The sequence below is a fragment of the Dipodomys merriami genome, unplaced genomic scaffold, assembly GCF_024711535.1.
Source record: "Dipodomys merriami isolate MVZ:Mamm:240054 unplaced genomic scaffold, mDipMer1.0.p SCAF_57, whole genome shotgun sequence".
NCBI classification, from domain to species: Eukaryota; Metazoa; Chordata; class Mammalia; order Rodentia; family Heteromyidae; genus Dipodomys; species Dipodomys merriami.
The window spans coordinates 5,091,316-5,116,923 of record NW_027206146.1 but is presented as its reverse complement, the minus strand read 5'-3'; the positions used below and the strand labels follow the sequence as shown (position 1 = coordinate 5,116,923).

Sequence of the window (25,608 nt, the reverse complement as noted above, 5' to 3'; positions counted from 1 at the left end):
ACCTTGAGCTGAAGAGCTCAGGGACAGTGCCCAAGCCCAGAGCTCAAGCACCACGACCGACAAAAAAAAAAAAAAAAAAAGATTTATAGCCAGCCTTCTTTCCCATTAACCAGTAAAGAGACAGAAGTAGAGCTATGGCTCAAGTGGTCGAGCGCTATTCTTGAGAGGAAAAGCTAAAACAATGCCCAGGCCCTGAGTTCAAGCCCCAGTACTGGCACAAAGAAAAAACAAAAGAGGTAAAGTCATTTGCCAAGATCACATAGCAATGGTAATAAATTTTGGCTTGGTTCTTCCTCTCATGCTTTTTTTTGTGGGGGGGGGGGGGGTGGAGAGGGGAGACAACTGGGGATTAAAGTCCAAGCTTTGCCTTGCTGGGCAAGCACTTAAGACCCTTGAGCAACGACCCCAGTTGGTTTGCCATGCTTTTTAATTAGTTAATAAAGCACCTGCCCAACAAGTTTCTTCCCAGGCCTTATAATAAGCCACCATCTAATACCCAAAACAGCACCTACCAATTAACTGACCTTCTATCAACTTCAATTAGCACCTGAAGCCCTCAAGGCACTATAAGAAACCATTAACATCTCTAGGGAGAGAAAAGTCATCGTTCCAATGTCCTAACTGGGAAGTGCTAGAGCCAAAATTTAAACCCAAGAATGTCTGAAAGGGCCTTCCTTATCATCACTCTACCCTGCTCAGTGAATACAAGACATGGATTCCATTCATTTAACCAACAATAACAATTTTTATTTTTGGTCAGTCTTGAGGCTTGAACTCTTCTTTGAAGCAAGGCCTTACTTTATAGCCAAGATGGGCTTCACTTGTGATTCTCCTGCTTCATGCTCCTGAGGGCTGGGACTACAGTCATGCACTACCAAGTTCAGCCTCAAGAAAAAAATTTTTTTTGGGGGGGGTCCGGTTGTGGGGCCTGAACTCTGGGCCTGGGCGCTGTCCCTCAGCTCTTCAGCTCCAGGCTAGCGCTCTACCACTTGAGCCACAGCGCCACTTCCGGCTTTTTTCTTTTTGCTTATGTGGTGCTGAGGAATTGAACCCAGGGCCTCGAGCATGCAAGGCAAGCGCTCTACCACTGAGCCACCTTCCCAGCCCTCAAGAAAAATTTTTAGGCATTCAAACTAGGCCAGGCATATCACAGTGTCCAAAAGTCTCATTCCACATAAATGAGGAGAGTGGGACCTGGGGAGATATGGGGAACAGGTACTAAAATAGATCATGTTGCCTGGTGAAATACTCCAGGAAGCCTTAAAACACAGTGAGTAGAGATGATCTCTCGAGCTATCAAAGCTGAAATGGGAGTCACCCCACCCACTCTTTCCAAAAAGAACTGAATGGAATAATCTGGAAAGGGAAGCCTTTGAAGGGACTTAATAATACAACCTGAATGGAGCCACGAAAAGGATGTGGGAGTGGCTTGGGTTCCAATGCCCCTGGAGCAGGCTGGACATGATTATGACGGCATTTCCAGCTTTCACGGCCCCCTCAGTTTTCCCGCCACCAGCCACAAAGCCAAGCAGCTTGCACGTGCTTCAGAAGTGCGCATGTGCCCACTTTGGCCGGCCCAGACGAGCCTGTTGGAGAGCCCTACGCATGCGCCACCCTGGATGTAGGTAACTGACAGGAACTACGTGCACGTGCCTGCGCTGCGACGTGCGCCTGCGTGGTCGTTGAGGAGGGGGCGTGGCCTAGCTGCCTCGCGCTCCCGAAACTGCCCTTCCCCCTTCATTTTTCTGGCGGGAAAGGCGCATGCGCGCCGCTGTCACGCCAACCCTGACAACTGCCGCTGGTCGTCGTCGTCCGTGGCCTCCACAAGAGTGGGGTGCGATACCAGGTACGTCCTGCCCACGCCAGGTTCCGGGGGGGTGGGGGGGAGCCCTGCCAGGATGCTTCCCGAAATCCTCACCAAGCCCCCCCCCAACCCCAAAAGGTAATCAGAGGAGAGAGACACCCCAGTTCCGGGCTTTGCGAGTCGCCTTCAAGGCCTCAAAGTCCTGAGGTAATTCATCGCTCTCTGAAGTGCCCGAAGCGAACCCACGAGGAAATCTTTTCTGGTCAGCCCCAAAATTCGGTTGGAATCTTCTAGAAATTCTGTAGAACTTCTCCCCTCAGAGCCTGAACAAGGATTTCTCTGAAATTGAATTCGTGATTTCCCTCTCCTAGCTGGGGGGTCAGAGCCTTGAATGCTATCCGAGACCCCCCACCCCTACCCCCCAAAGTCCAGCCGGAGACCCTGAAAGCCAGTGACTAAGCAAGCTCCCGGCCCTGTGTTCACCCCCAAATAAAAAGAAAAGAAAAAGGCAGTGGCCCCCATGCTAAGTGCTATATAGGAAATCCTGGAAGACTCCCTAGGGACCTATGAACCCAAGTGGGGTCAGGAGCTACGGACAAAGAGAAGCCTGGGGGTAGGACTGAGACTCAAGGGACCAGGGACTAGGGAGCAGCAGGTCTAGGGGACAGTGTTGAGCGCCTATTTTCATGGATGATGTTGGGGGGTAGGAGGGAATTAACTGGTGGAGAGAAAAGTGACAAAAAAAAAAAAAAGGAAGAACTGAGCTTGAGCTTGGTGGTATGCAACTGTAATCCCAGCTGCTTGGCAGACAGAGACAGGAATATCAAAAGCTTTTGTTTGTTTGTCGTGGGGCTTGAACTCTGGGCCTGAGCGCTGTCCCTGCACTCTTCAGCTCAAGGCGAGAGCTGTACTGCTTGAGCCACAGCGCCACTTCTGGTTTTCTAGTGGTTTATTGGAGATAAGAGTCTCATGGACTTTACTGCCTGGGCTGGCTTTGAACTGCGACCCTCAGATCTCAGCCTCCTGAGTAGCTAGGATTATAGGCACGAGCCACCGGCACCCAGCTTTTAAAAGTTTTGAGGCCAGCCTGGTAAATTAAACCCTGTCTTAACAATAAAATAACAAAGGCTGGGGATGTGGTTCAAGTGGTAGAGTGCTTGTCAGGTAAAGAGAAAACCCTGAGTTCCATTTCCAATACTGTTTAATCAAATAAGTAAATAAAAGGCAGGTGTTGGTGTCTTATACCTGTAATTCTTGCTACTCAGAAGGATGAGATCTGAGGATTATAGTTCAAAGCCAATGACAGAAAAGTCCCTGACTCCTGTCTCCAATTAATGACCAAAAAGTCATAAGTAGACCAGTGGTTCAAGCAGAAGAGCACCAGCATTGAGCAATGGAGCTAAAGGTTCTGAGTTCAAACCCCAGCTCTGGCAAAAAAACAAAACAAAACAAAGTATAGCCAGACACCAGTGCCTCACACCTATATCCTAAAGGCTGAATCTGATCTCTGTTTGAAGCCAGCCTGGGTAGGAAATACACAAGACTGAGACTCATATTTCCAATTAATCACCAAAAAAAAAAAAAGGCTGGAAGTCATGCCATGGCTCAAGGTAGAGTGCTGACCTTAAACAAAAAAACTCAGGGACAGCACCTAAGCTCTGAGTTCAAGTCCTGGGACAGGCACAAAAAAGAAGAAAGTTCACATACATTATACATACTGTGTGTGTATACATACATATTTGGCAAAAGGCAAGGGGTTTCAAGAGACCCTTGTGTGGTATCCCAGCCAGTAAGGTATAGACTTATCCACTGGGGTGCTTGGGAGAGCTGGGAGCACTAGAGAGACTGGAAGAGCTGGTGTGAGCGACCAACTATCCAAATATAGAACAAAAGCGGCACAAATGTCAGCTGCCAGGTTCTGTAGAAGCCCAGACACAGTACACCATTCAGCCTAGGAGGGGAGAAACATTTCCCACAGGGGCAGAGACCAGAGCTAGGAACAGCAGGCCCCTGTGGGGAACAGCTGTGGTTATGAGTTACCAGAGAATCCAGTGTGATTACGGGGAGCTCCTACGGGCTGTGCCACTGGTACTGGAGCACCGTAGAAAATAAGGGAGGGGACAAGCCAGCTTGGGGGCGGGGGGTGTTGTATGTGTAGACTGGAGACTAGCAGGAGGCTGACACATGGGGGCGGGGAGAGGATATAGAGGCTGAGGCAGAGCTCTGAAGGAGAGAAGTGGAGGACGGGGTTGAGTCATGCGGCTGGGAGGGTTGGGAGAAGAGGCCTGCCCCTTCCTCTAGGAAAGCAGTGACCACCATTAGCACTTGGATCTCTGCTGTCCACTCCTCAAGCCCCTGTTTTGCCACCCCACACCATAAAAACAGGTCAGAGCACAGAGGGAGCTGACTGGTGGAGGCGGGGTGCCAAACAGGTTCTGAGAACCCAGAGAGCCTGGGGGGCAGGTGGGGCAGGGGCGGGTCCCCACCTGAGTGTGGCAGGTCTGAGGAAACTAATGCCCTTCATGTCCTTCCAGGATCTCTCTGGGCAGCGAGTCCCTTTCCTGTCCCTCCCATTGATGGTGGGAGGCTGGTGGCTTCACTGGCGACTGCAGAGGGGCCTATGGATCTGCCAGAAGGCCAGACTGGCAGTCCCACTACAGAAAGTAGGTGTCTGGGCCCCTGTTTGTCCTGGAGGAGGAGGAAGAGGGGGCTGGCTGGGCTAAGTGGGTGTTGGGCTGTGATTTGGGGACCTGGGAGAGCTGGCTTGGATGGCTGTGCAAGGTGAGCAGGAGGGAGCCATGGTGGACTGTCTACCCTGCTCCCACCAGCTGCCATGTCCCATCGCTCTGCTCTGGGATGCCAGGCTGGGTGAGGGCAGAAATCCACCTGCGCTACCTGCATGGAACACCCCACACTCCACCCCCCTCCATTTAGACTACCTATAATTATGGATGAAACAGCTGTCCCATCACCTCTGTCCTGTCCTCTTCCCTGCTAAGCTGCCTTTCCAGCACTGACATCTGGTGTCACCTCTTTAGCCTCTGTCCTCTAGAGTATGGTGTCCCAGAAGTGAGCCACAGGTGTAATTTATAAAAGGAAAAAGGTGAAATGAGTATTGATAATAGATTCTATTCAACCTCATATTGATCCAAATTAGTATCTTTTCTACGTATAACTAATAGTAAAATGTACCAACCCAGTCTCATTTGTTTCCAATGATGTTTTCTAGCTCTTAATGTAAGGCTAGGCACGGTGATACATTTCTGTAATCCCAGCTATTTGGGAGGTGGAGAAAGAAAGAAATCTCAATCTAAGGATGGCCTAGGCAAAAGTGCGAAACCCTGTCTGACATGGCAAAAGCAAAAGGATTTGGGGTGTAGCTCAAGTGGTAAAGAACTTGCCTAGGTAGCATAAGATCCTGAATTCAAACCCAAGTGCCACTGCAAAAAAAAAACAGCCTGTGTATTTTAACAGAGTATCTCAGTGTGCCCTGTCAGTTAGCACTGTCCTAGCTTGATGCATTTAGAAGGAACTAATTTACTGTGTGAATGAATGTGTAGACACAGACAAGTTTGTGAGCGACACCTTTGGGAAGGTGCCAGGCAGGAGAGCCTAGTGTGATGGCAGAAACAAGGTCCCTTTCCTAGAGACTCCCAGGTGTTCCTGGCACAGCCTGCAGCTTGTCCCAAGGCCCTTGTTCTAGGGTTCTGGTTAGTAACTGCTGTCTGAACTTCTCCTATACCAGCAGAGGGCGTGAGACCACTGGGAACAGCGTGCACAGGCTAAGCCAGCTCCAGAGGCACCCTTAGGAGAGAGGGACACACCCTGGAGATGCAGAGAGAGAACGGCCAGGAAGAGACAGGAGCAGTGGAGGGGGAAAGAGAAGGCTCAGGGAACAATCACTGAGATATGGGAAGAGAAACACAGGGAGGAGAGATGAGGAAGGAAAGCCAAGTAAGGACCATAGAGACACAGAGGCTGGGCCCAGAGGAGAGAAACACTGGGGAAAAGATAGAGAGAGGCAGGGATGGGGAGATAGGGGCACTGAGGAAGGAAATCAAGGAGGAAAGACAGAACAGAACCGGTGACATCTTGCTGTAGTCAAGTTTCTTGCTCAAGACCACAGGGCCCCCAGCCCAGGTCCCTGGTCCTGTAGACTGTGCAGTGAGCTGCAGCCCCCAGCAGGCCAAGGCCAAGAGAGAGATTTGGGAGCCTATGGGAGAGGCTAGGTCAGTCCAGGAACTCGTGGAATGGAGACTCTCCCCTAAGTTATGGAGCACTTACCAAGCGCCTGCTGCATGCCAACTGATGACATTAGCAACCCTGGGACAGGCCCACATGTGCACACACAACATACCCACTCACACACGTGAATGTGAAAGGCCACGCTCTTTGCCCACGGACATGCAGCTGGGCTCTGAGCCCAACTCTGTCTTGCAAGCATCACCCATCCCTCCCCATCTCAGGCTCCAGGCCTCAGGCTCCGCTGGCTCCTATGACGCTATCCTTGGCTGAGGATAAAGGGAGGGAAAGGACCAGGTCCCTGGGGCAGACTGGGAGACCGGAGATGAAGTGGGCAGGATCGATGCAGGCCGCCGTGCTTTATTGGATTGTTCCTGGCTCCTAAGCACCCCCACCTTGCCCGTAGCTCCTCCTACAATCCTCTCCTCCTTGCCCTCCCCAACTCCTGGTCCCCTCAGAGCCCAGGCTGGGAGGCTGGAGAAGAGAGGAGGCAAGGATGACATCAAACTTGTGATCTGGAGTCGGCAGCCAGTTGGACACACAGTGACTCAAAGACCTTTATGTTGTCATCTCACCCACCGCTTCCTGATGCTCATCCCCAGTTCTAGCCCCAAGCATCTGGGAGGGAATTCCCTTCCCTTGGCAGAGCCCAAAGACTGAGGACCTGGTGTTCCATCTTGTCTCCTTAGTGTACCTGTGGGAGCAACCTGAGGAAGTGAGCTCAGGACCACTGCTCAACCTAGAGGAGCAAATTCTCAACTCTACGTTCGAAGCCTGTGACCCTCAGAGGACAGGTCGGGGGACAGGGGAGCAAGGAGGGGGTCTGGGAACTGGAGTACCACAGAGGACTGAGCTAGGGGCCCTTCTCAAGTCTCCTGAAGGAGCAAACAAGTGATTGTAGAAGCTTCAGGAAAGCAGTAGATAAGGGGACGGTGGTCTTCTAGGATGGAGAGAACTTGGGAAACCCTGATGGAAGAGGGGAGGGCTTTGGGGACCACCCTGGGCCTGGGGAGCATACACTACTGCCCCTCCACTCTTTCGCCTTTGGTCTACACTGTGGGATGAGTAGAAAGTTGACTCAGAGGAGAGACAAGGACCTTCCCAAGACATCTACATGCCATAGGCCAGGGGCACCACCAAGCTAGCCAGCGACATCCTGCACCCCCATACTACACTGCCCAACCCAGCCCCACCCACGGTGTGCTTTCTCCCAGGCTCTGTGGCTGTGACACATGTGCTAGGCTACTTGGAGGCAGTGACAGGCCAGGGTCCTCAGGATGCACGTCTCCAAACGCTGGCCCACAGTCTAGACCCTGATGGGCAGGGCCCAGATGCCACTGTAGACTTGGACACCTTCCTGGTGGTCATGCGGGACTGGATAGCTGCATGTCAGCTGCATGGGTGAGTCCCTGCACCTCCAGCCTGTCCGGGGAGGTCCTTCCTCAAGTCTAACCCTCATACCCGCTTACTGTATCCAGCACCTGGTCGGCCCAGGGATCTACTGTGGGTTGAAATGAGGTTACAAAGGCAAAAAAAATTACAAATGGGGTGGAGAGGGAGGGGTACAGGGGTTCTGCGAGGCAGAAACAAAAGGGGTCTGGAGATGAAGAGAGCCCCTGCCCATCCCTTCACCAACCCAGTCCCGGCCCCTCCTGCTTTGCCATCTGGCCCTGGGCACTTGCCATCTGGCCTCACCTTCCTCCTGCAGCCGCCCACTCTCACCTGACTCATCCTCCCCCCTCCCTGCGCTGTCCCCTGCTGTGGCAGGTCCCAATTGTGGTGGCTGCAGGGGGCTAAGCCTCATCCCTTTGATACAGGGGATTAGAGCTGGCAGAAGAGACCGCCTCGGAGGGAGCCCTGGCCCCCCAGCACCTGCCATCTGGTGAGAGGCTATATATAGAAGGACTCGTGTGGGGTCAGTGGGGTGGAGGGGAGGGGGTCCCCATCCATCAGAGAAAGGGATGAAGGGTAGCCAGACCTCTTTGCTCTCCCTTGGAGCTGTGAGTGTGGCTTTCTAGTGCCTCTCTGACTGTCCTCTTGTCTTCTCCGAGCTTTTAGGTTTGGGGTTTTTCCCCCAGGATTGTTTCCAACCCTTCCTCCCAATGCCACCCTGTTCTAGAGCCACTGAGGACCTGGTGTCGCCTCCTTCTGCTCCAGTCCCAGCAGGGTCTCTTCCCTGGCCCTCAGGTCTACCCTACCTGTCTATCCTACCCTTCACACCTCAAAGGAAAAGACCTGGGGTGCTCAGACCCCCAGGTTCCCTCATTCCTGGTTCACTGGTAGACCCAGATGCCTGTTTCTGGATCAGCTGCCTGGCTGCTCAGGCCTCGCCCTGGGTCAGGGTGGGTTGCTTTGCTTACTTTCCTGTGCCCAGGAGGTCACACCAAGGAGAAGGGCCTCTATCTACAAAGGTGGCCATATCTCTATCTAGGCACGAGTGGCTCACACCTGTCAACCTAGCTACTCAGGAGGCTGACATTTTAGGATCACAATTCAAAGCCAGCTTGTACAGAAACTGAGCAACTCTTATCTCCAGCCAAAAAGCCAGAAGTGGAGCTGTGACTCAAGGAGTAGAGCACTAGACTTGGATGAGAAAATGAAGGGATAGAGCCCAGGCCCTGAGTTCAAGCCCCCCCTCAGTACCAGCACACATAAAAAAAAAAAAGTGGTCGTTATATTTCTCTTGCCTTATAAAACCCAAACTAAAACTGCATATTGCTAGCATCTCTTAAGTCAAGAAGGGGCAGGCTGCTAGGTGGCAGTGGCTCACGCCTGTAATCCTAGCTACTCAGGAGGCTGAGATCTGAGGATCATGGTTCGAAGCCAGCCTGGGCATAAAAGTCTGTGAGACTCTTTTTTTTTTTTATTTTAATTTTAATTTTTTGTAAACATACTGTACAGAGGGGTTACAATTACATGGGCAGGATAATGAGTACATTTCTTATCAAGCATTGCAGCCTCCTCCTTTGTTTACCCTTCACATCCCTTCCCAGCCTTCCCCCACCCCCACCCCCTGTGAGACTCTTATCTCCAATTAACCACCAGAAAACAACCAGAAGTGGCGCTGTGGCTCAAGTGGTAGAGCACTCACCTTGAGCTGAAGAGCTCAGGGACAGTGTCCAGGCTCAGAGTTCAAGCCCCATGACTGATCAAAAAAAAAAAAAGGGGGGGGGGGTCAGGCCAGCTGTGGGCCCAGTAGAAGGACAGGAAGAAGAGAGTGGAGACCAGAAAGCTGGCTTGAGGGTCTAGTAGAACAAGTCTGAGCCAAGTCAGGCAGTGGGAAGAGGAGGGGTGGAACAGAGTCCCAGGTAGGGGTACAGGCCTGCATGCAGACAGACTGTGGAGATGAGGAGGAGTGGGCTGGAACCTGGGGAAGTTGAGGTGCTGCCCAGCGTTGGGCATAAGGAAGGAAGAGGGGCTTAGCCCTGCCATGTCGACTGACCCACCCTCAGGAAGAAATGAACAAAGGCTTCAGAACATGGGCCAGGCCTGCAGCCCTGGGAACTCCAGATGATGACTCAGAGCAAAACAGAAGACCAAAGGGAGAGGAAGCCATGGCTCTGGAGTGGCCCATGTTTAGGTCACTATGACGCCCAAACCCCTCTTGTCTCCCTCCCACCCCAGGAAGCTCAGAAGCTGAGGAGCCAGCCAACCTGGAGAGCTTTGGAGGCGAAGACCCCCGACCCGAGCCGTACCTATCCTCAGGCCCTTCCCTGCCCCTCCTCTCCCTGTTTTCTCTAATCTGCCCAGATGTGGGTCAGGTTTGGGGTCCTCTAGGGGACACGGGCCAAGAGCTGGGGAAGAACAGAGCAGTCCTGCTCCTGTTTCTTCACATGAACCCTGTTTCCCTCTTAATGCCTCCCTCCCCTGTTCCCAAAGGGGGTCTGGCTATGCCTTGACTTGGCCCTTCTTGGCCCCCAGGCCTGCCACAGCTGACCTGCTGAGCAGCCTGGAGGACCTGGAGCTCAGCAACCGGCGCCTGGCCGGGGAGAACGCCAAGCTGCAGCGCAGCGTGGAGACAGCCGAGGAGGGCTCTGCGCGCCTGGGCGAGGAGATCTCCGCCCTGCGCAAGCAGCTCCGCAGGTGGGTCAACCCCAGCACCGGGGCCAGCTCACTCCTGAGAGGCCCCAGCCGTGTCCGGCTCTCTGCAGCCCATACCCTGTGTCTCAGCCCTGTACTTGTCTTCCTTCTCTTCGCTCCCTTGCCCCTATTCCTTTGGTTCTTGTCTCCAAGACCTTGTTGTAGTGTCCTCCCTTAGGCTCTCTCTCCTTTCCTCTGTGATGCTCTGTGTCACTGGCCTTTTCCTGCCTCTGCTCACCATGCCTCATGTCTGACACAGTCCACACTCTTAGCCTCCCACTCCCCAGGTCTCGGTCAGTGGAAAGATGAACGGCTCCTCCAGCCTGCACTGTGCTGCCCTTCTCTCTCGGGGTGTTCCCTACTCAGGATTCCTTTGCTACTGTCTCTCCCCCTTGCTCATCATCTGGTCCTTGCTTCTGCTCCACACAGCACCCAGCAGGCCCTGCAGTTCGCCAAGGCTGTGGACGAGGAACTGGAGGATTTGAAGACTCTGGCCAAAAACCTGGAGGAACAGAATCGCAGCCTCTTGGCCCAGGCTCGGCAGACGGTGGGTGCCAGCCCAGGGGGCCACCAAGGCACCTTGCCCGTTCCCTTCTTGACATCAGCCAATAGAGCCTGGCTGTGGGGTAGGAGGGGCCAAGGTCATCTGGCTTCCTCCCCTGCTCCAGGTCCTACTTTCTCAGGCCTATCTGCCACCCATTTTTTGACTCTAGACACAGTCCTGTTCTTTCATGCCCCGGGCCCTGACTGTGCTCTTGGGTGGGGTGGAGGGCTCTGGGGAGCAAGTCAGCAGCAAAAGAAGTCTTTGTCTTGTCTGGGTTGCCCAGGAAAAGGAGCAGCAACATCTGGTGGCTGAGGTGGAGACTTTGCAGGAGGAGGTAAGCCAAGGCCTGGAGGCCCTGAGGCCAGGTCCGCCCACTCCTAGCCCTGCCCCTGTCCCCCTCCAGGCCCTGGCTGCTTACAGCAAACCAGCCTCAACCTGAAGGGGAGAAGTGCAGTATCAAGTAGTTCTGGCTTTCTCTGGAGCCACAGCACAGAGTGTGAGGGGGCATGTTTGACAAGAATATGGGGCGGAGGTGGGGAGGGGAGGACGAAGGCGCCCAAGCTCTCGGCACACATGTCCCCTTCACTGATGTGATGGGGGGGGGGAGGGGGCTGTGGAGGATTGAAACCAGATGTCTTTTGGGAGTCTGAGACAGCAGCAGGACACAGTGCCCATGCTCATCACACAGGCCTGCATTCAGTGCTCACCAGCATCATTATACAGTCATCCTGCTACAGTACAAAGAACATAGGCAAGCCGGGGCTGTGGTGGAGCACTTGATTAACATGGCAAGGTCCCCCTTTAGTCATCCTTAGCACTTGCACGTCAACCAAAGTGGGAAAGAACCCAACAAGAACAGGGACTCCCAAGTCATCCCTGAGTTTCAATCCTGTCTATGCCATGTACACACAGGCACCCTGGAGAGACACATGACACCTCCCTGCCAGTCCTCATCTTTTTATTCTTGGTTTCCTCCTTCTGAAGTGGTAGGAACAGAATCCAGGGCCCAGGACCCGAGAGACAAGCACTGTCACTGAGTTAATTCCAGTTGAAGTGCCTTGATCAGTGCATGGGACTTCCTAGGTGCTCTCTCCCTCACTGGCTTGCTGGCTCGCTCGCTCAATAAACTGGGCTATTCTTGGCTCCCTCCTCGCCACCACAGCTGCTTACGGAGCAGCTATGGATTGAGTGCTCAGGTTACCATGGGTAATGCTGGGTAACGGACACTCAGCCCTCTGAAGGTGCCTCTGTGGAGATCCTAGCTCCCATCCTGCAGGAGGCAGGACAGCTGAGTAGCCAGCTCCCTGCCGTGCAGCCTGGCCCTGGCCTGCAGATCCCCACCAGGTGGACAGATGTTGACACAGCATTCCTGGCCTGCCCTTCCTCCGCCCTTCACCTGGCAGCCCAGGCCCGCTGAGACAGAGCCAAGGCAGCTGATGGAGGATGTGGAGCTAAGCCAACCAGAGGGGGAGGAGCAGGCCTCCATCCCTGAGGACACAGTAGAATGGCTCAGCAGCCTTCGTGGGCGTCTGTGGTCCCCAGGGCACAGAAGGAAGTCTCAGCACCTCCTGAAATACATCATTTGTGACCACCTTATCCTTTGTGACCACCTCAACAGTTCAGCCTGCAGACTTGGGCCATTTTCCTTCTTTTGTTTTTTCTTCTGGTATTGGGTTTGAACTCAAGGCTCAAACTCTGCTTGCTTGCTCCACAGGTGTCCTACCACTTGAGATATGCCTCCTCTGGTTGGCTTTTTGCTCATTTTTCAAGATGGAGACTTGAGTATTTCTCTGCCTGATCTGACTTTGAACAGTGATCTTCCAAATCTTAGCCTCACCTAGGATTGCAGGGGTGAGCCACATACCCAGCATGGCTGCTCAAAACAGTGAGCAGAGCAAAATCAGCCCAAGCAAATTGGGCCAAATTCTACCTGGCAACCTATTTTTCTTTCTTTTTTGTCAGTTGTGGGGCTTGATCTTAGGGCCTGGGACCTGTCCCTAAGCTCTTTTGCTCAAGACTAGTGCTCTACCACTTTGAGCTATAGCTATAGCACCACTTCCAGTTTTCTAGTGGTTAATTGGAGATTAGAGTCCTGTCTGGGCTGGATTTGCACTGTAATCCTCAAATCTCAGCCTCCTGAGTAGCTGGGATTATAGGCGTGAGCCACTGGTGCATGGCCTGACAAATCACAGAAGTGATAAAGGGAAAATTTACAGTTAAAGATAGAGTACCCACTCCCCGAAAGCAATGGGGTCCTTGTGTGGATCTTCACCAAAACAAATGAAATGTTCAAAGGCATTTGTTTTTCATTTTTGGTTTTGGTTTTTTTTTTCCAGTCCTGAGGCTTAAACTCAGTGTCTGAGCTGCTTTTGCTCAGCCTAGCCCTTTAGCACTTAAGCCACAGCACCTCTTCTGGCCTTTTCTGATTATGTGGTACTGAAGAATCGAACCCAGGGCTTCATGTGTGCTAGGCAAGCACTTACCATTAAGCCACATTCCCAGCCTATACAAAGGTATTTGGGAGATTCCTTAGCCCTCCATACAAATGACACCAAGGGGGGCTGGGAAGGTGGCTCAGTGGTAGAGCGCTTGCCTTGCATGCCTGAGGCCCTGGGTTTGATTCCTCAGCACCACATAAGCAAAAAGAAAAAAAACAGAAGTGGCGCTGTGGCTCAAGTGGTAGAGCGCTAGCCTTGAGCTGAAGAGCTGAGGGACAGCGCCCAGGCCCAGAGTTCAGGCCCCACGACCGGACCAAAAGAAACAAAAAACAAATGACACCAAGGGGTCATTGCTTGTTGTATGGATGGCGATGTGGTCCAGCTCTGTGCAGGCAGCCAGTGCTCAGGTAGGAGACAGTGCTGCAGGAACATCAGATGGCATAATGTGGTACTTTTGCTTTAAAATAATTTAAAAATGAGAGGTCTGGAGAATAAGCAAAACAAGGAAAAGGTATAAGTTATTAGAACTGACAACTAATAATGACTAATGGAATTTTATGGTGAGATTGTGTGTGTGTGTGTGTGTGTGTGTGTGTGTGTGTGTGTGTGTGTGTGCGCGCGTGAGCATTACTGGAGTTTGATTTCAGGGCCTTGGACTTGCTAAGCAGATGTTCTGCATGAATCACACCACCAACCTCTTTCAGTTTTTTCTTTCTTTCTTTCTTTCTTTTTGTCAGTCATGGGGCTTGAACTCTGAGCCTGGGTGTTGGCTCTGAGCTCTTCAGCTCAAGGCAAGCACTCTACCACTTGAGCCACAGCGCCACTTCTGGTTTTCTGGTGGTTGATTGGAGATAAGAGTCTTGTGGATGTTCTTGCCCAGGCTGGCTTTGAACTGCGATCCTCAGATCTCAGCCTCCTGACTAGCAAGGATTACAGGTGTTAGCCACTGGTGCCTGGCTTTTCAGTTGTCTTTCAAACTGGGCCTTCCATTTTTGTTTCCATGCCAGTCTAGACTGAAGCTCTTCATACTCACCCTTCCTGTGTAGCTGAAATGATGTATGTGTGCCACCAGGCCTTGTTTGTTGTTTTTGTTAAGTTGAGGGGCTCAATAATTCCCCTCCCCCATGCCAGGCACCAGTGGCTCAGGCCTGTAATCCTAGCTACTCAGGGGGCTGAGATCTGAGGATCATGGTTCAAAGCCAGCCCAGGCAGGAAAGTCCTCAAGACTCTTATCTCCAATAAATCACTTAAAAAAACGGAAGTGGCACTGTGGCTGAAGTGGTAGAGTGCTCACCTTGAGCTGAAGAGCTGAGGAACAGCACCCAGGCCCAGAGCTCAAGCCCCATGACCGACAAAATAATAATAATAATAATAATAATAATTTTCTCCCCAAGATAACCTTGAACAGTAATCCTCTTGATCAACACCTTCCAAGTTGCTACTGGGATTACAGGCATGAGCACTACACCTGTTTATACTGTGCTTTCTACTTTTCGTGTATGCTAAAAGAAAAAATTGTAATCCAATAAAGTGGGATATCCTCCTCTGTAATCCAAGCAGTTAGCAGGCTTGAAGCAGGAGAACTGAGAATTCAAAGTCAGTAGCTATATGAGCAAGACCCTGTCTCAAAAGAAGGATGGTGATCAGAGGATGTTAGAAATCATTAGCTCATTGAATCCACAGCAAGTGGGATAGGAAGTAGCAAATCGGACCGAAGGAGTAAGTTCTATTTTTCTCTTGCTTATTGAGAGAGAAAGCCACACATGAAGAAATTACAGCTCAGGTCCCCCAGGATAGTTGGGGAGTTCAAGGGGCTAAGACATAGGAAGTGCTTCACAGGAGGCCTGAGGTAGCTAAGAGAAAGTTATGGCAGGCCGTTCCTTCCCCAGAATGGAAAGCTGCTGGCTGAGCGGGATGGAGTGAAGAGGAGGAGTGAGGAACTGGCCACGGAGAAGGACACATTGAAGGTGCCACCCTCCCTCAGGCCTGAATCCCCCAGAGGGTTGCTAATGTCCAGGAATGTTCCAGAGCTGAGGAGAGGGCCTTGGGAGGATGGGATGAGCCAGAGGGAGGCTCAGGCTCAGGCTGAGGTGGCCCAAGGGTGAAGAAACTGATGTGCTGCTTCCTCGGCAGAGGCAGCTGTATGAATATGAGCGCCTCATTTGCCAGCGAGATGCCATTCTGTCCGAGGTGAGGAGGCCTGGGGTGAGAACTGCTGCCCCCCACACCCCCTGCCTTCTGTCCCTCGTCTAGCCAAGGAAGTCCATGTCTGACCCCTAGAGAAGCAGCCCAGAGTGTTGGAGGTTTCCCTAAGTTCACATGCATGATCCCATGGGATCTGGAGGTCCCTCTCCATCCTGTCCCCCACCCTAGCTGTCCCCTCTCAACCCCAGTCACCACATTCTATCCCCAATAGCAGCAGCCATGGGGGGGGGGGGGGCGCTGGGCACAGTCTCAGGCACCTTTGGCTTTTCCAGCGCACCCTGCACGCCGAGAGCCTAGCCAAGACTTTGGAGGAATACAGAACAACCACCCAGGTACCCACCCCCTCTCCCGGCCTCGCCCCTCAAGGCCTCTTCCTGCCTGCCACACTTCCCGCCTGCCATACTTCCTCCCTACCTGCCTGGCTGCGCACCTGGCTTCCATCCCTGCTGTGTGACTGCTCTGTCTCTGCCTTCTCACTTTTCTCTGCCCCTCCCTCCTGTGGATCTCTGGCTTCCCCTCAGTATGGTATCTTCTCTGGGCACCCCCACCCTGGCTCTGCTGGTGTCCCTGGTGTTCTCACCTTGGCACCTGTGTTTATCTGTCCCTGAGTGACTCAATCTTTGTGTGTGCATGATGTGCACACACACACACTCACGCATGTGTTGATCCTAGGGCTTGAACTCGGAGCTTGAACTCTGTCCCTTAGCCTTAGGTTTTTTGCTCAAGGCTGTGCTCTGCCACTTGAAACAGCTCCATTTCCAGCTTTTTGGCGGTTCACTAGATATAAGAGTTTCATAGACTTTGCTGCCAGGGCTGGCTTTGAACTGTGATCCTCAGATCTCAACCTTCTAGGGTTACAGGCATGAGCCACTGGCACCCTGACTCTGGGGCTTTATTCATTTTTTGCTGGGGGGGGGGAGGGGAAGGTCGGTCACAGGGCTTGACCTCTGAGCCTGGGCTCTGTCCCTCAGCTCTTCAGCTAAAAGCTAGTGCTCTACCACTTGAGCCACAGCTCCACTTCCAGTTTTCTGGTGGTTAATTGGAGATAAGAGTCTCACGGACTTTCCTGCCCAGGTAGGCTTTGAACCATGATCCTCAGATCTCAGCCTCCTGAGTAGCTAGGATTACAGGCATGAGCTACTGGTACCAAAGCTACTTGGCTTTGGGGCTTTCTTCTTCAGGGGTCTCCTTGGCCTCTCTGCAAGCCCCTTAGCATCAGTGTCTGCCTTCTCTTTATTTCCCCAGCACTGCACTTGCTGGGCAATGCTGCTCTCTTGTGCTTCCTAGATCTGTCACTGCACTCTTCTCCTAGTCCCTTGGTGTGATCTGCAGCTGGGAAGTGGGATGGATATGGGAGAGGGCAGGGGCAGAGGGGACAGCCAGGGGTGCCCCATGTCCAGTGTCCCTTTCAGGAACTGAGGCTAGAAATCTCTCATCTGGAGGAGCAGCTGAGTCAGACCCAGGAGGGGCCGGATGAGTGAGTGGCATGGGGGAGGGAGGAGACAAGAGGGAGACCCAGATGGGGCTCCTGGCCTGAAGCCGAGTGGGCAGGGCAGGAACCCCAGGTAGGCTGAGTCCTGGTGAGCCTGGAGGCAGCCTCCTCTTCTCTCTGTGTGGCTAGGCTGCTGGAAGGGGCCCCGGTAAGAGGAGCAGGCTGGACTGCGTCACTGCCCCCATCGCTGGGTTTAGAGATCCAAGCCATTCAACAGGTAGGCACAACACCAGTCTTTGATGGAGAAACTGATCTGAAGCCCCAGAATTCTGGGACTGGGGATGGTGGGGGAGCAGAGAGGGGCTGGTCAACTTGAAGCCCTAATCACACTGCTGCTGATCTTAGCCCTTCTTGAACTCTCTTGCTACCTCAGATGCCAGCTGCTGGGCCAGGCCCAGCTCTCACCTGGCCCCAACTCATCCCCATCCTGACTGACTGTGACCATTCCTTCCTTAACTTCATCCCTAACCCAATCTGTGGTCCTGGCACCAAATCCTTCCACCCCAGTCCTGTGCCTTCCCCATGCCAGCCTCATGCCAGCCCTTTCCCTCTCCAGTCCCTTTATTCCCAGCCTCATGCCTAAGCCTGTCTCACCTGCTTCTCCATCTTGGCCTTACCTTCTGCCCTGGTCTGGCCTGCCCTGCCCTCAGAAACAACTTCTTCTCCCCAGAAACAAGAAGTGCCAAATACTGATCTCTCCAGTCCTCTGTGTGGTGTGTGGCAGTGGGAGGAGGTTCCAGAGGATCCCAGCAAAGAGGCAGAATTCCCACCGGCAGAAGCCCCCACTGACACTGACAGCCTGGCTGACGCTGATGAACAGGTGAGTGGAAGGGCTCAGAGACCTCAGGAGCCCAGGAGCTGGGAAAGGAGACCTCAGGCTGCCATCTGTCACCTTTGTTTCTTAACCAGTGAGCAAATGTTTAGGGAAGATCTGCTGTGTGCTGGACATTGAGCCACATGCCAGTCATGATCCCATCCCTGCCCTGGAGACAGACACAAGGAAACAAACACAAATTGAGCGTTGGTGTTTGTTGTTTTCTTTTGTAGAAACATTGTTAGGCTGGGCATGGTGGCATACACCTGTAATCCTAGCAGTTGGGAGGTTGAAGCAAGTCCACAGTTTGAAGCTAGCCTGTGCTACAGAGTGAGATCCTGCCTAAAAAAAAACAAGATAAAGCAAAAGCAACAAAACAGAACATGAAAACACTGTCAGGATTTTAAATTATATGGCTATAAGAAAACAAGTAGGGGCTGGGAAGGTGGCTCAGTGGTAGAGTGCCTGCCTTGCATGCATGATGCCCTGGGTTCAATTTCTCAGCACCACATAAGCAGAAAAAGCTGGAAGTGGCGCTGTGGCTCAAGTGGTAGAACACTAGCCTTGAGCTGAAGAGCTGAGGGACAGCACCCAGGCCCAGAGTTCAGGCTGACAAAAAAAAAAGAAAAAAAGAAAACAAGTTATCTATCCTGTCACTGTGAGGTACATTAAGTATTTACCGTTTGCTTTGTTTGAGGCTTGTTTGTGTATCTTTAGGGTTTGATGTTGTTGCTTTAGTATTTACATTTTGAATAGAAGGCACCTTTAAGAAAAACTTAACAGCCGGGTGCCAGTGGCTCATGCCTGTAATCCTAGCTACTCAGGAGGCTGAGATCTGAGGATTGCGGTTCAAAGCCAGCCCGGGCAGAAAGTCCGTGAAACTCTTTTTTTTTTTTTGTTATGGTAGTGGGCCTGAACTCTGGGCCTGGGTGCTGTCCTTCAGCTCAAGGCTAGTGCTCTACCACCTGAGCCACAGCGCCACTTCCGGCTTTTTTCTTTTTGCTTATGTGGTGCTGGGGAGTCGAACCCAGGGCCTCAAGCATGCAAGGCAAGTGCTCTACCACTGAGCTACCTTCCCAGCCCCCGTGAAACTCTTATCTCCAATAAACCACCAGAAAACCAGAAGTGGTGCTATAGCTCAAGTGGTAGAGCACTCGCCTTGAGCTGAAGAGCAGAGGGACAGTGCTCAGGCCCAGAGTTCAAGCCCCATGACTGACAAAAAAAAAAAAAAACTTAACAGTCACTAGAGTATCTTTTCTTTAGGGGAGCATTCTACTACTTGACTGCACCCTCAGCTCTTGGATTTTTGTGATAGTCTCACTACGTAGTCCTGAACTGCCTCAAAATCATGATCCTCCTGCCTCAGCCTCCCAAGTGCTGGAATTCATTTTACAGGCATGCATGCATGGCAAACTCAAAATAAGATCTAAACTTAAATAGCTACTTCTATAACTTCTATAATGATCTGAACAGTATTCATCATTTGAAACCACTAAAACAAGTTATCTTCAATACCCAGAACTGAAAACATTTTCTTCTGCTCCCTTTGAAAGAATTCCTTTTTAAAGAGAACATTGGAAGCTTTCTGAACAATATTGATCATCTTGAAAGCTCCACCACTTCAGACCTGTTTACCTCCCTTCCAGGAGAAACTTGTTTCCCCAGGTCTAGGGACAGACAGGCTGTAGGAGTGCCTGATGAGAAGGGAGGAGAAAGACACTCAGCTTTACCTTATGGCAGTGAGATGATGGACATCCAGCCACTACCAGAGACAGTCAGAGGCCCACGGCTAGTGCTCAGGGAATGGCTGAGAAAACAGTTTTCTCAGTGATGTGTCTGGAGGAAACAGGTCCCTGGGTCATAGGGGAGAAGGTGGGACTGGCCCAGGACAGACAAGAGAGTGGGGTTGGAAAGGAAAGACTGAGTGCCTTCTGGACACAGGCAAGTGGAAGGGTTTCTGGGGCACCCCAAGAGCCTACGGTGCCCGGGTTCCCATGTCCTGTAGGAAAAGAGGGCTTGGTAAAATCCAAAACAACTGGCATATTTCTGGCTTCTTTTCCTGGGGAATGATAGAGTCCTCCCATGTGGGAGGCACGAAGGAGGACTTGAAGAAATGTGGATTCGTGGGCAGCCTGCTGCCCAGGAGAGGCTCTGTACATAGGTCCCATGCAGAGTGGCTCGGCCTCTGTGTGACAGGAGCTAGGGGAGATCTAACTTTTGCATCTCCACAGAGCACCTTCCACGGAGAGCCTGTGCATCCCAAAGAAGGCAGCAAGAAGCCATCAGGGTGGTAAGGAGCTTGTTTCCCCCAAGCCATCTCTATCTTTGATGGCATCCACACCAGGTGTCCAATGTAAGGACTGCACACCTTGCCAAGTCACATGCCATTTCCCTCCCTCACTCATGGCTGCCGCAGAGACCCCCAACAGACCTGGCCCCTGCCCAGCTGGGGCTTCCTGAGGGAGAGGACAGCTGGGGGCCCCACAGGATTGCTATCCCAGGATACCACTGGGAAAGAAGGCATAGATGTCAGGGGTTTGGACCGCTTGTGGTGGTCAGTCCCTCCCTGAGCCTCCAGGGAGTCCTGGGATGGATAAGACCTACATAGGTCTCATTCTAGATAGGCACAAGGCCATGTCCACGCCTCTGAGCATTTAGGAAGATTAGATGCTAGACCACGACTCTAGGGCCACTGCTTCCAATGGTGCCTCCCACTCCTCACTCTCCTTTCAGGCTCTTGCTGTGACAACTAATGAGGCTGCCAGTGCAGCCTCTAATTGGACTTGTCTGGCAAGAACTGAGATCGGGCAGACTGGGGGCTCGGGCACTATGACCTCCCCCTGCGTCATCAGGGACTGGAAGGGAGAAGGGACGACAGGGGGGTGGGGCTGCTTCCAGCTACATTTCCAAAGCCTCCTGTGAGACCCCAGGGTGGGAAGCAAGGAAAGAGGAAGGTGGGGAATCCTGCAGCCCCTAGGGGTTACGGGCACTGGGGGCTTGACCTAAAGGGGTACTCAGTGGCCTGAGTCCCAGGTGGGAATTTAGGGGTTCAGACAGTTAGGTCTGACTGACATAGAAGCTGGGGACCATGAGCTTAGACCCTGCCATCATATGAGGTTGAGGAAATGTTTTGTATCCATGAGAACATGTGGTAATGTAATGGCAGATGTAGGGCTGGACCCTGGTCCCAACAGATGGTGATATAGACACGTCAGTCTTTGTGGGTCTTTGGGCAACTTGGGACCTGAATCCTTGAAGAGATGGCTCTGACTGGTGGAGGTGCAGGGCTGAGCCCACACACCTGAAGGGTTGGGGTTGAACAGAGCTCAGAGCCTGGATTCTCCTGGGCAGGGAGTCCCTGTTCTCTTGAGAATTTGATGAGAAATCCTGAGAAGTCCATACTCAAGACCCCACCAGACCCCCCCAAGAGGACCCCAGCATTGCAGGCCCCACAGTGGCCTGGGAGTTGGAGAGAGGGGAGCCACTGAGTCACATTTTTGTTTTAGCCCCAGGGTACCCAGAAGAGAGGAGGAAGAAGAGGAGGAGGAGGAACAGGAAGAGAAGGAAGAGGAGGAAGAGGAAGAGGAAGAGGAAGAAGCAACAGATAAGGAAGAAGAGAGCCAGGCCATGGTAGGCAGCCCCCCAAACTTCTTCCAGTCCCCATTTACTTCCACCCCCAGGGGCTGATGAAATCCTCCTTGCCATCCTCTCCACACCTGCCCCCACACACACACACATCTTCATGCCTTGGGAGCAGACAGAAAAATCGTTTGGCCAAGAGATAACAAGGCAGTCTCTGTAGCTAATGAGAGCGTTTGGTGAGGTGGAGGAAGACCGGGAAGCCAGTGGGCGGCCAGAATGTTCCCGAGAGACCGTCCAGCCACACACACCCAGCTACAGCCACCACCCCACAGCCCAGGCAGACGTGGCAGTGCCCCCGGATTGCATAAATGCACACGCACATGCGCCCACACGTTGAGGTGAAGGCGCCTCCAGTCAGCCTCAGCTCCCTTAGAGCCCAGTGCCCACGCCAGCCCTGCCACCCCTCACAGCCGCAGCGCAAAGTGAGGATCACAACCCGGAAGGGAAGAGAAAGAACCTGGGTGCTGAGAGAGGAAGAAGACAGGCCTCTTCCTTGAGGAAGCTCAGCTCCAAACAGGGGGCCCAAATCTCCCCCTCTTCCCACCATATCCCACTCCCACAGGGACTCCACCGCAGCATCCTCAGCCAGCACCGCACTGCCTTCCCCAGCTCACCATGGTGAAGGGCCTGGCGTTGTAGCTGGCAGCAGGGAAGATAGTGGTTGCGATTGACAGTGTTCCCGTTTTCTTGGGTGGTTGTCCCTGACATGTGGAGCAAAGGTGGGGGTGTGGGCAGGCCTAGATCTATGAAGGGGAGGCTGGGGATGGTGGGGAGAGTCTGGTCTCTGGAGAAATCTTGAGGGCTTTAATTTCAAAGTGCCTGTGGGTCATGGCACTGGCGGGAATGCATATGAGGTGTGCCAATGCTGCCCGCCACCCAGCCCAGGGATAGGCTTCTGCGAAGGACAGGACAAATGGAGATGACAGTACTGAAGCCTCCCGTTATTTCTTTTCTTTTTTTTCTTTTTGTTTTTGTCAGTCGTGGGGCTTGAACTTTGAGCCTGGGCGCTGTCCCTCAGCTCTTCAGCTCAAGGCTAGCACTCTACCACTTGAGCCACAGCACCACTTTCGGTTTTCTGGTGGTTTAATGGAGATAAGAGTTTCACAGACTTTATTGCCTGGGCTGGCTTTGAACCACGATCCTCAGATCTCAGCCTCTTGAGTAGCTAGGATGACAGGCATGAGCCACCGGCACCTGGCGGCCTCCCCTTTCTTTCTCTGCACTCGTGCATATGGGCTCTACTATAATCCTGTGAGGTGGAGACCATCATCTTCCCTGCCTAGCGAATGGAAAAGCAAGGCAGAGAGGTGTGATGATCTGCCAAGGGACACAGCCAGAAGCTGGCAGAACAGTGGCCAACCTGGCAGCTTAGAGTGCGGTCACCGGGCCAGTGAGCCGGCCCTAGGAGGCCTGTGTGGCTGCTCCAAGGCCAGGCCACAGACGTCTCCTTTTCCTTCCAGGCTGCACTCCCTGTCCCTCTAAGAGATCCTGACTCTGGAGACACCTCACAAAGCCCTCCTGACAGGTAATGGGAACTGTGGGGCTGGGAAGGGAGCTTGAAACAAAGAGCCCAGGAATCATTACTTCCTTCTGGTCCCTCCAGCAGCCCTGTGGAGCCAGAGCTCGGTGTCCTGGTGCCTGTGCTGACAGAGCTGGTCCCATTCAGGCAGCCCTGGACCTCGCACTGCCTGCCTCCCCAGCGCCCCCACGTGCTCAGGTGTGCCCTAGAGGTGGCTTTGGAAGGAAGGGGGTGGCCATGGCTCCCCTGGGGCCCACCCTAACCCCTCTTTTGCCTCCCCGTCCCACTAGGATCACTTGGCACCTGCTGGTCCCAGGGCTGGTCCTGGGCCTGCTGCTGCTGTTGCTTTCAGTCCAGCTGCTGGGCCAGCCCTCACCCCCCACCTGGCCCCACCTCCAGCTCTGCTACCTGCAGCCCCCGCCTGTGTGAGGCACTCCCCTCCCTCTGAGCAACAGCGGAGAACCCCCACCTGCACTTTGTACTGGTATCATATGCCCCTGTTACTTGGGCTCACCCCAGAGCCAGTACATGGGGAGGTCTCCGTCCCTGTATAGTGTTTCTATGTGATGTCTCCCAATTGTCCACTGTCAGCAGCTCTACTGTGGGAGGAAGAGAGAGCGCTGTGACAGACCTTGATCTGTAGCGCAAGCTGGCCTGGAACTTGCGATCCTCCTGCTTTGGGCTCCCTGGTGCTGAGATTGCAGGCACTGAAATTTGCCTTCCACAGACCCCTCACCCTTGTTAGCATTGACCATCTCCCTGTCTGACCTTCAGTACATTCCAATGCTATAAGCCTCTTCTGACCCTGAGAAGACTGAAGAACAAAAGGAGAGGAGGTAGAGATTCAGAAGTTCCTCCCAAAAGGATATGACTGGACTCCTATTCAGAATGCTGAACATGGCTTATGGCACTGGAGTTGTACAAATAATGCTTCCCATGATAAGTGAAGTCTGCATGTAGTCTTTATTTTTTGGTTTTCTGAAACAGTCTTGCTACGTAGCACAGGTTGGCCTGGAACTCAAGAGTCTATTGTCTTGAGAGCTGGGATTACAAATGTGAACCACCACACCCAAATGATTGTTGGTTAGTTTTTTTATTTCTTATTAAAAAACCTTTTGGTGATACTGAGATTGATCTCAGGGTCTTGTGGTATGATTTGAATCATTCCCATAGTCCTCTGTGTAGTCTTGAAAGATGGGTGTGGATTTGTTACAGTGAGCACAGGAGGGTGGCTCAGGCAGACTGACTATATAAAGACCAGGCAATTGGGGGAAAGCAGTGTTTGTGAAGAATTGAAGCACACTGTTGCTGGGATTAAAACATAGTGATTTGGGGCTGGGAAAGTGGTGGTAGAGTGCTTGCCTCGCATGCATGAGGCCCTGGGTTCAATTCCTCAGCACCATATCAGAAAAAGCTGGAAGTGGGCACTGTGGCTCAAGTGGTAGAGTACTAGCCTTGAGCTGAAGGGCTGAGGGACAGCACCCAGGCCCCAAGTTCAAGCTCCATGACTGACAAAAAAAAAAAAATTCGAAGCTAAGGAAGGATCTGAGAAAATCCATATAGTGGAAAATTTGAACTTTATTCTCAAGCGCACGAGAGGGCTGTGTGCAGGGGTAGACACAAGGGGAAGAGGTGGGCTTTTGGAGCCCTATAGTGAGAAAGGCATGCTGAGGGTGGGACTGAGGGCCATACATGAGCCGGGGTTAGCAGGTGGCTGGACTCCTGAGCCCCAAATCCTGAGCTCCCTGTCTGAAGAGGGGTGTCATCAGCTGCGAATGGTGGCCAAAAGTCTACCAGGGCTGAGTCCTCTTGGGAGGAGAGAAGGGAGGGATGTTCCTGGCACCGTATTGTGAAAATACTCCATTGCTAGACCAGGGATGTGGTAGAAAGCTAGTGGAAAGAGCCAAAGTTAGGCCCTGTCTGCCAGGCTCTCAGCACACAGGAGAGGGGGAAGGCGTCTGGTCCGCCCTCCGTGAGACAAGAGTCAGAACGAGAGAGCGGCACTAGAAGAGCTCCCGGCACCCAGAGACTGTGCATGGACATTGTTAACCCCTTTGTTCCTGGTTGTAGTGAGAAAAATCTAGAACCTGAAGGTTTGGTTCTGTCCTGTACTAGCTCCCATAACCTGCAGAAATTGCTCCTGACTTTCCGTCTTGTATATTAGGCTAATTCCGGATTGTTGTGAAAAATAGCCATTCCTTCCCTGTGCAGTTATTTCTTTTTTTTTTTTATTTTATTTTATTTTATTTGAGAACATACTGTACAGAGGGGTTACAATTACATGGGCAGGATAATGCATACATTTCTTACCAAGCATTGCAGCCTCCTCCTTTGTTTACCCTTCACCTCCCTTCCCAGCCACCCCCCTCCCCCCCCCACCGAATCATACCCCCCTCCCCCCCCACACCGACATTGTAAAGCTGGTTTTGACATGACATTTTGTACTTCTCATTGTTGCAACAGGTCCACCTGAATCCTTAAACGACTTGTTTGTCCCCATCTCCTCCACATGTTATACTGACATCAAATATAGTGAAAGCGGGGGTTACACTGTGGGGGAGGGCTGTGCAGTTATTTCTGAATGACCCTGAGGAAGTCGTCCCGCCTCCAGGCCGAAGGGCCAATTAGGACTCAGTCCGCTTCCGGAAATGCAAATTTACAGGGGCCGCCTTGAGGATGCGCCAGCCCCGTCCCAAGCCCCGAAACCAATCAGAGCACAGAGCGCTCTGTGCCTCCTCCCCTCGTGCCCCTCGGGAAGAAGCTGCTATAGCACCACCGAGGGGCGGGGCTGAGGGGGCTGGCCCGGCCTCTAGGGAGAGCTGGGTTCT

At 52.6% G+C, this 25,608-nt stretch overlaps 1 protein-coding gene across 3 annotated transcripts; it reads left to right on the top strand.

Annotated features, from left to right (window-relative positions):
* The first annotated feature begins 1,789 nt into the window (after positions 1-1,789).
* On the top strand, positions 1,790-23,891 carry Kash5 (KASH domain containing 5). Of its 3 annotated transcripts, none has more exons than XM_070000492.1 (20): positions 1,790-1,846; positions 4,339-4,467; positions 6,736-6,840; positions 7,261-7,447; positions 7,864-7,928; positions 9,671-9,737; positions 9,968-10,129; positions 10,556-10,673; positions 10,954-11,004; positions 14,998-15,075; positions 15,242-15,298; positions 15,586-15,645; positions 16,726-16,790; positions 16,935-17,022; positions 17,476-17,625; positions 19,851-19,909; positions 21,126-21,249; positions 22,722-22,786; positions 22,868-22,978; positions 23,071-23,891. In XM_070000492.1, the coding sequence occupies exons 2-20, from the start codon at positions 4,425-4,427 to the stop codon at positions 23,207-23,209; spliced, it is 1,794 nt and encodes a 597-aa protein (XP_069856593.1). In that variant the 5' UTR covers positions 1,790-1,846; positions 4,339-4,424; the 3' UTR covers positions 23,210-23,891. The 3 variants fall into 3 exon arrangements, with proteins under 3 accessions (XP_069856593.1, XP_069856592.1, XP_069856594.1); XM_070000491.1 differs by having other exon boundaries at positions 22,865-22,978; XM_070000493.1 differs by lacking the exons at positions 16,726-16,790; positions 16,935-17,022 and having other exon boundaries at positions 22,865-22,978.
* Positions 23,892-25,608: the final 1,717 nt, after the last annotated feature.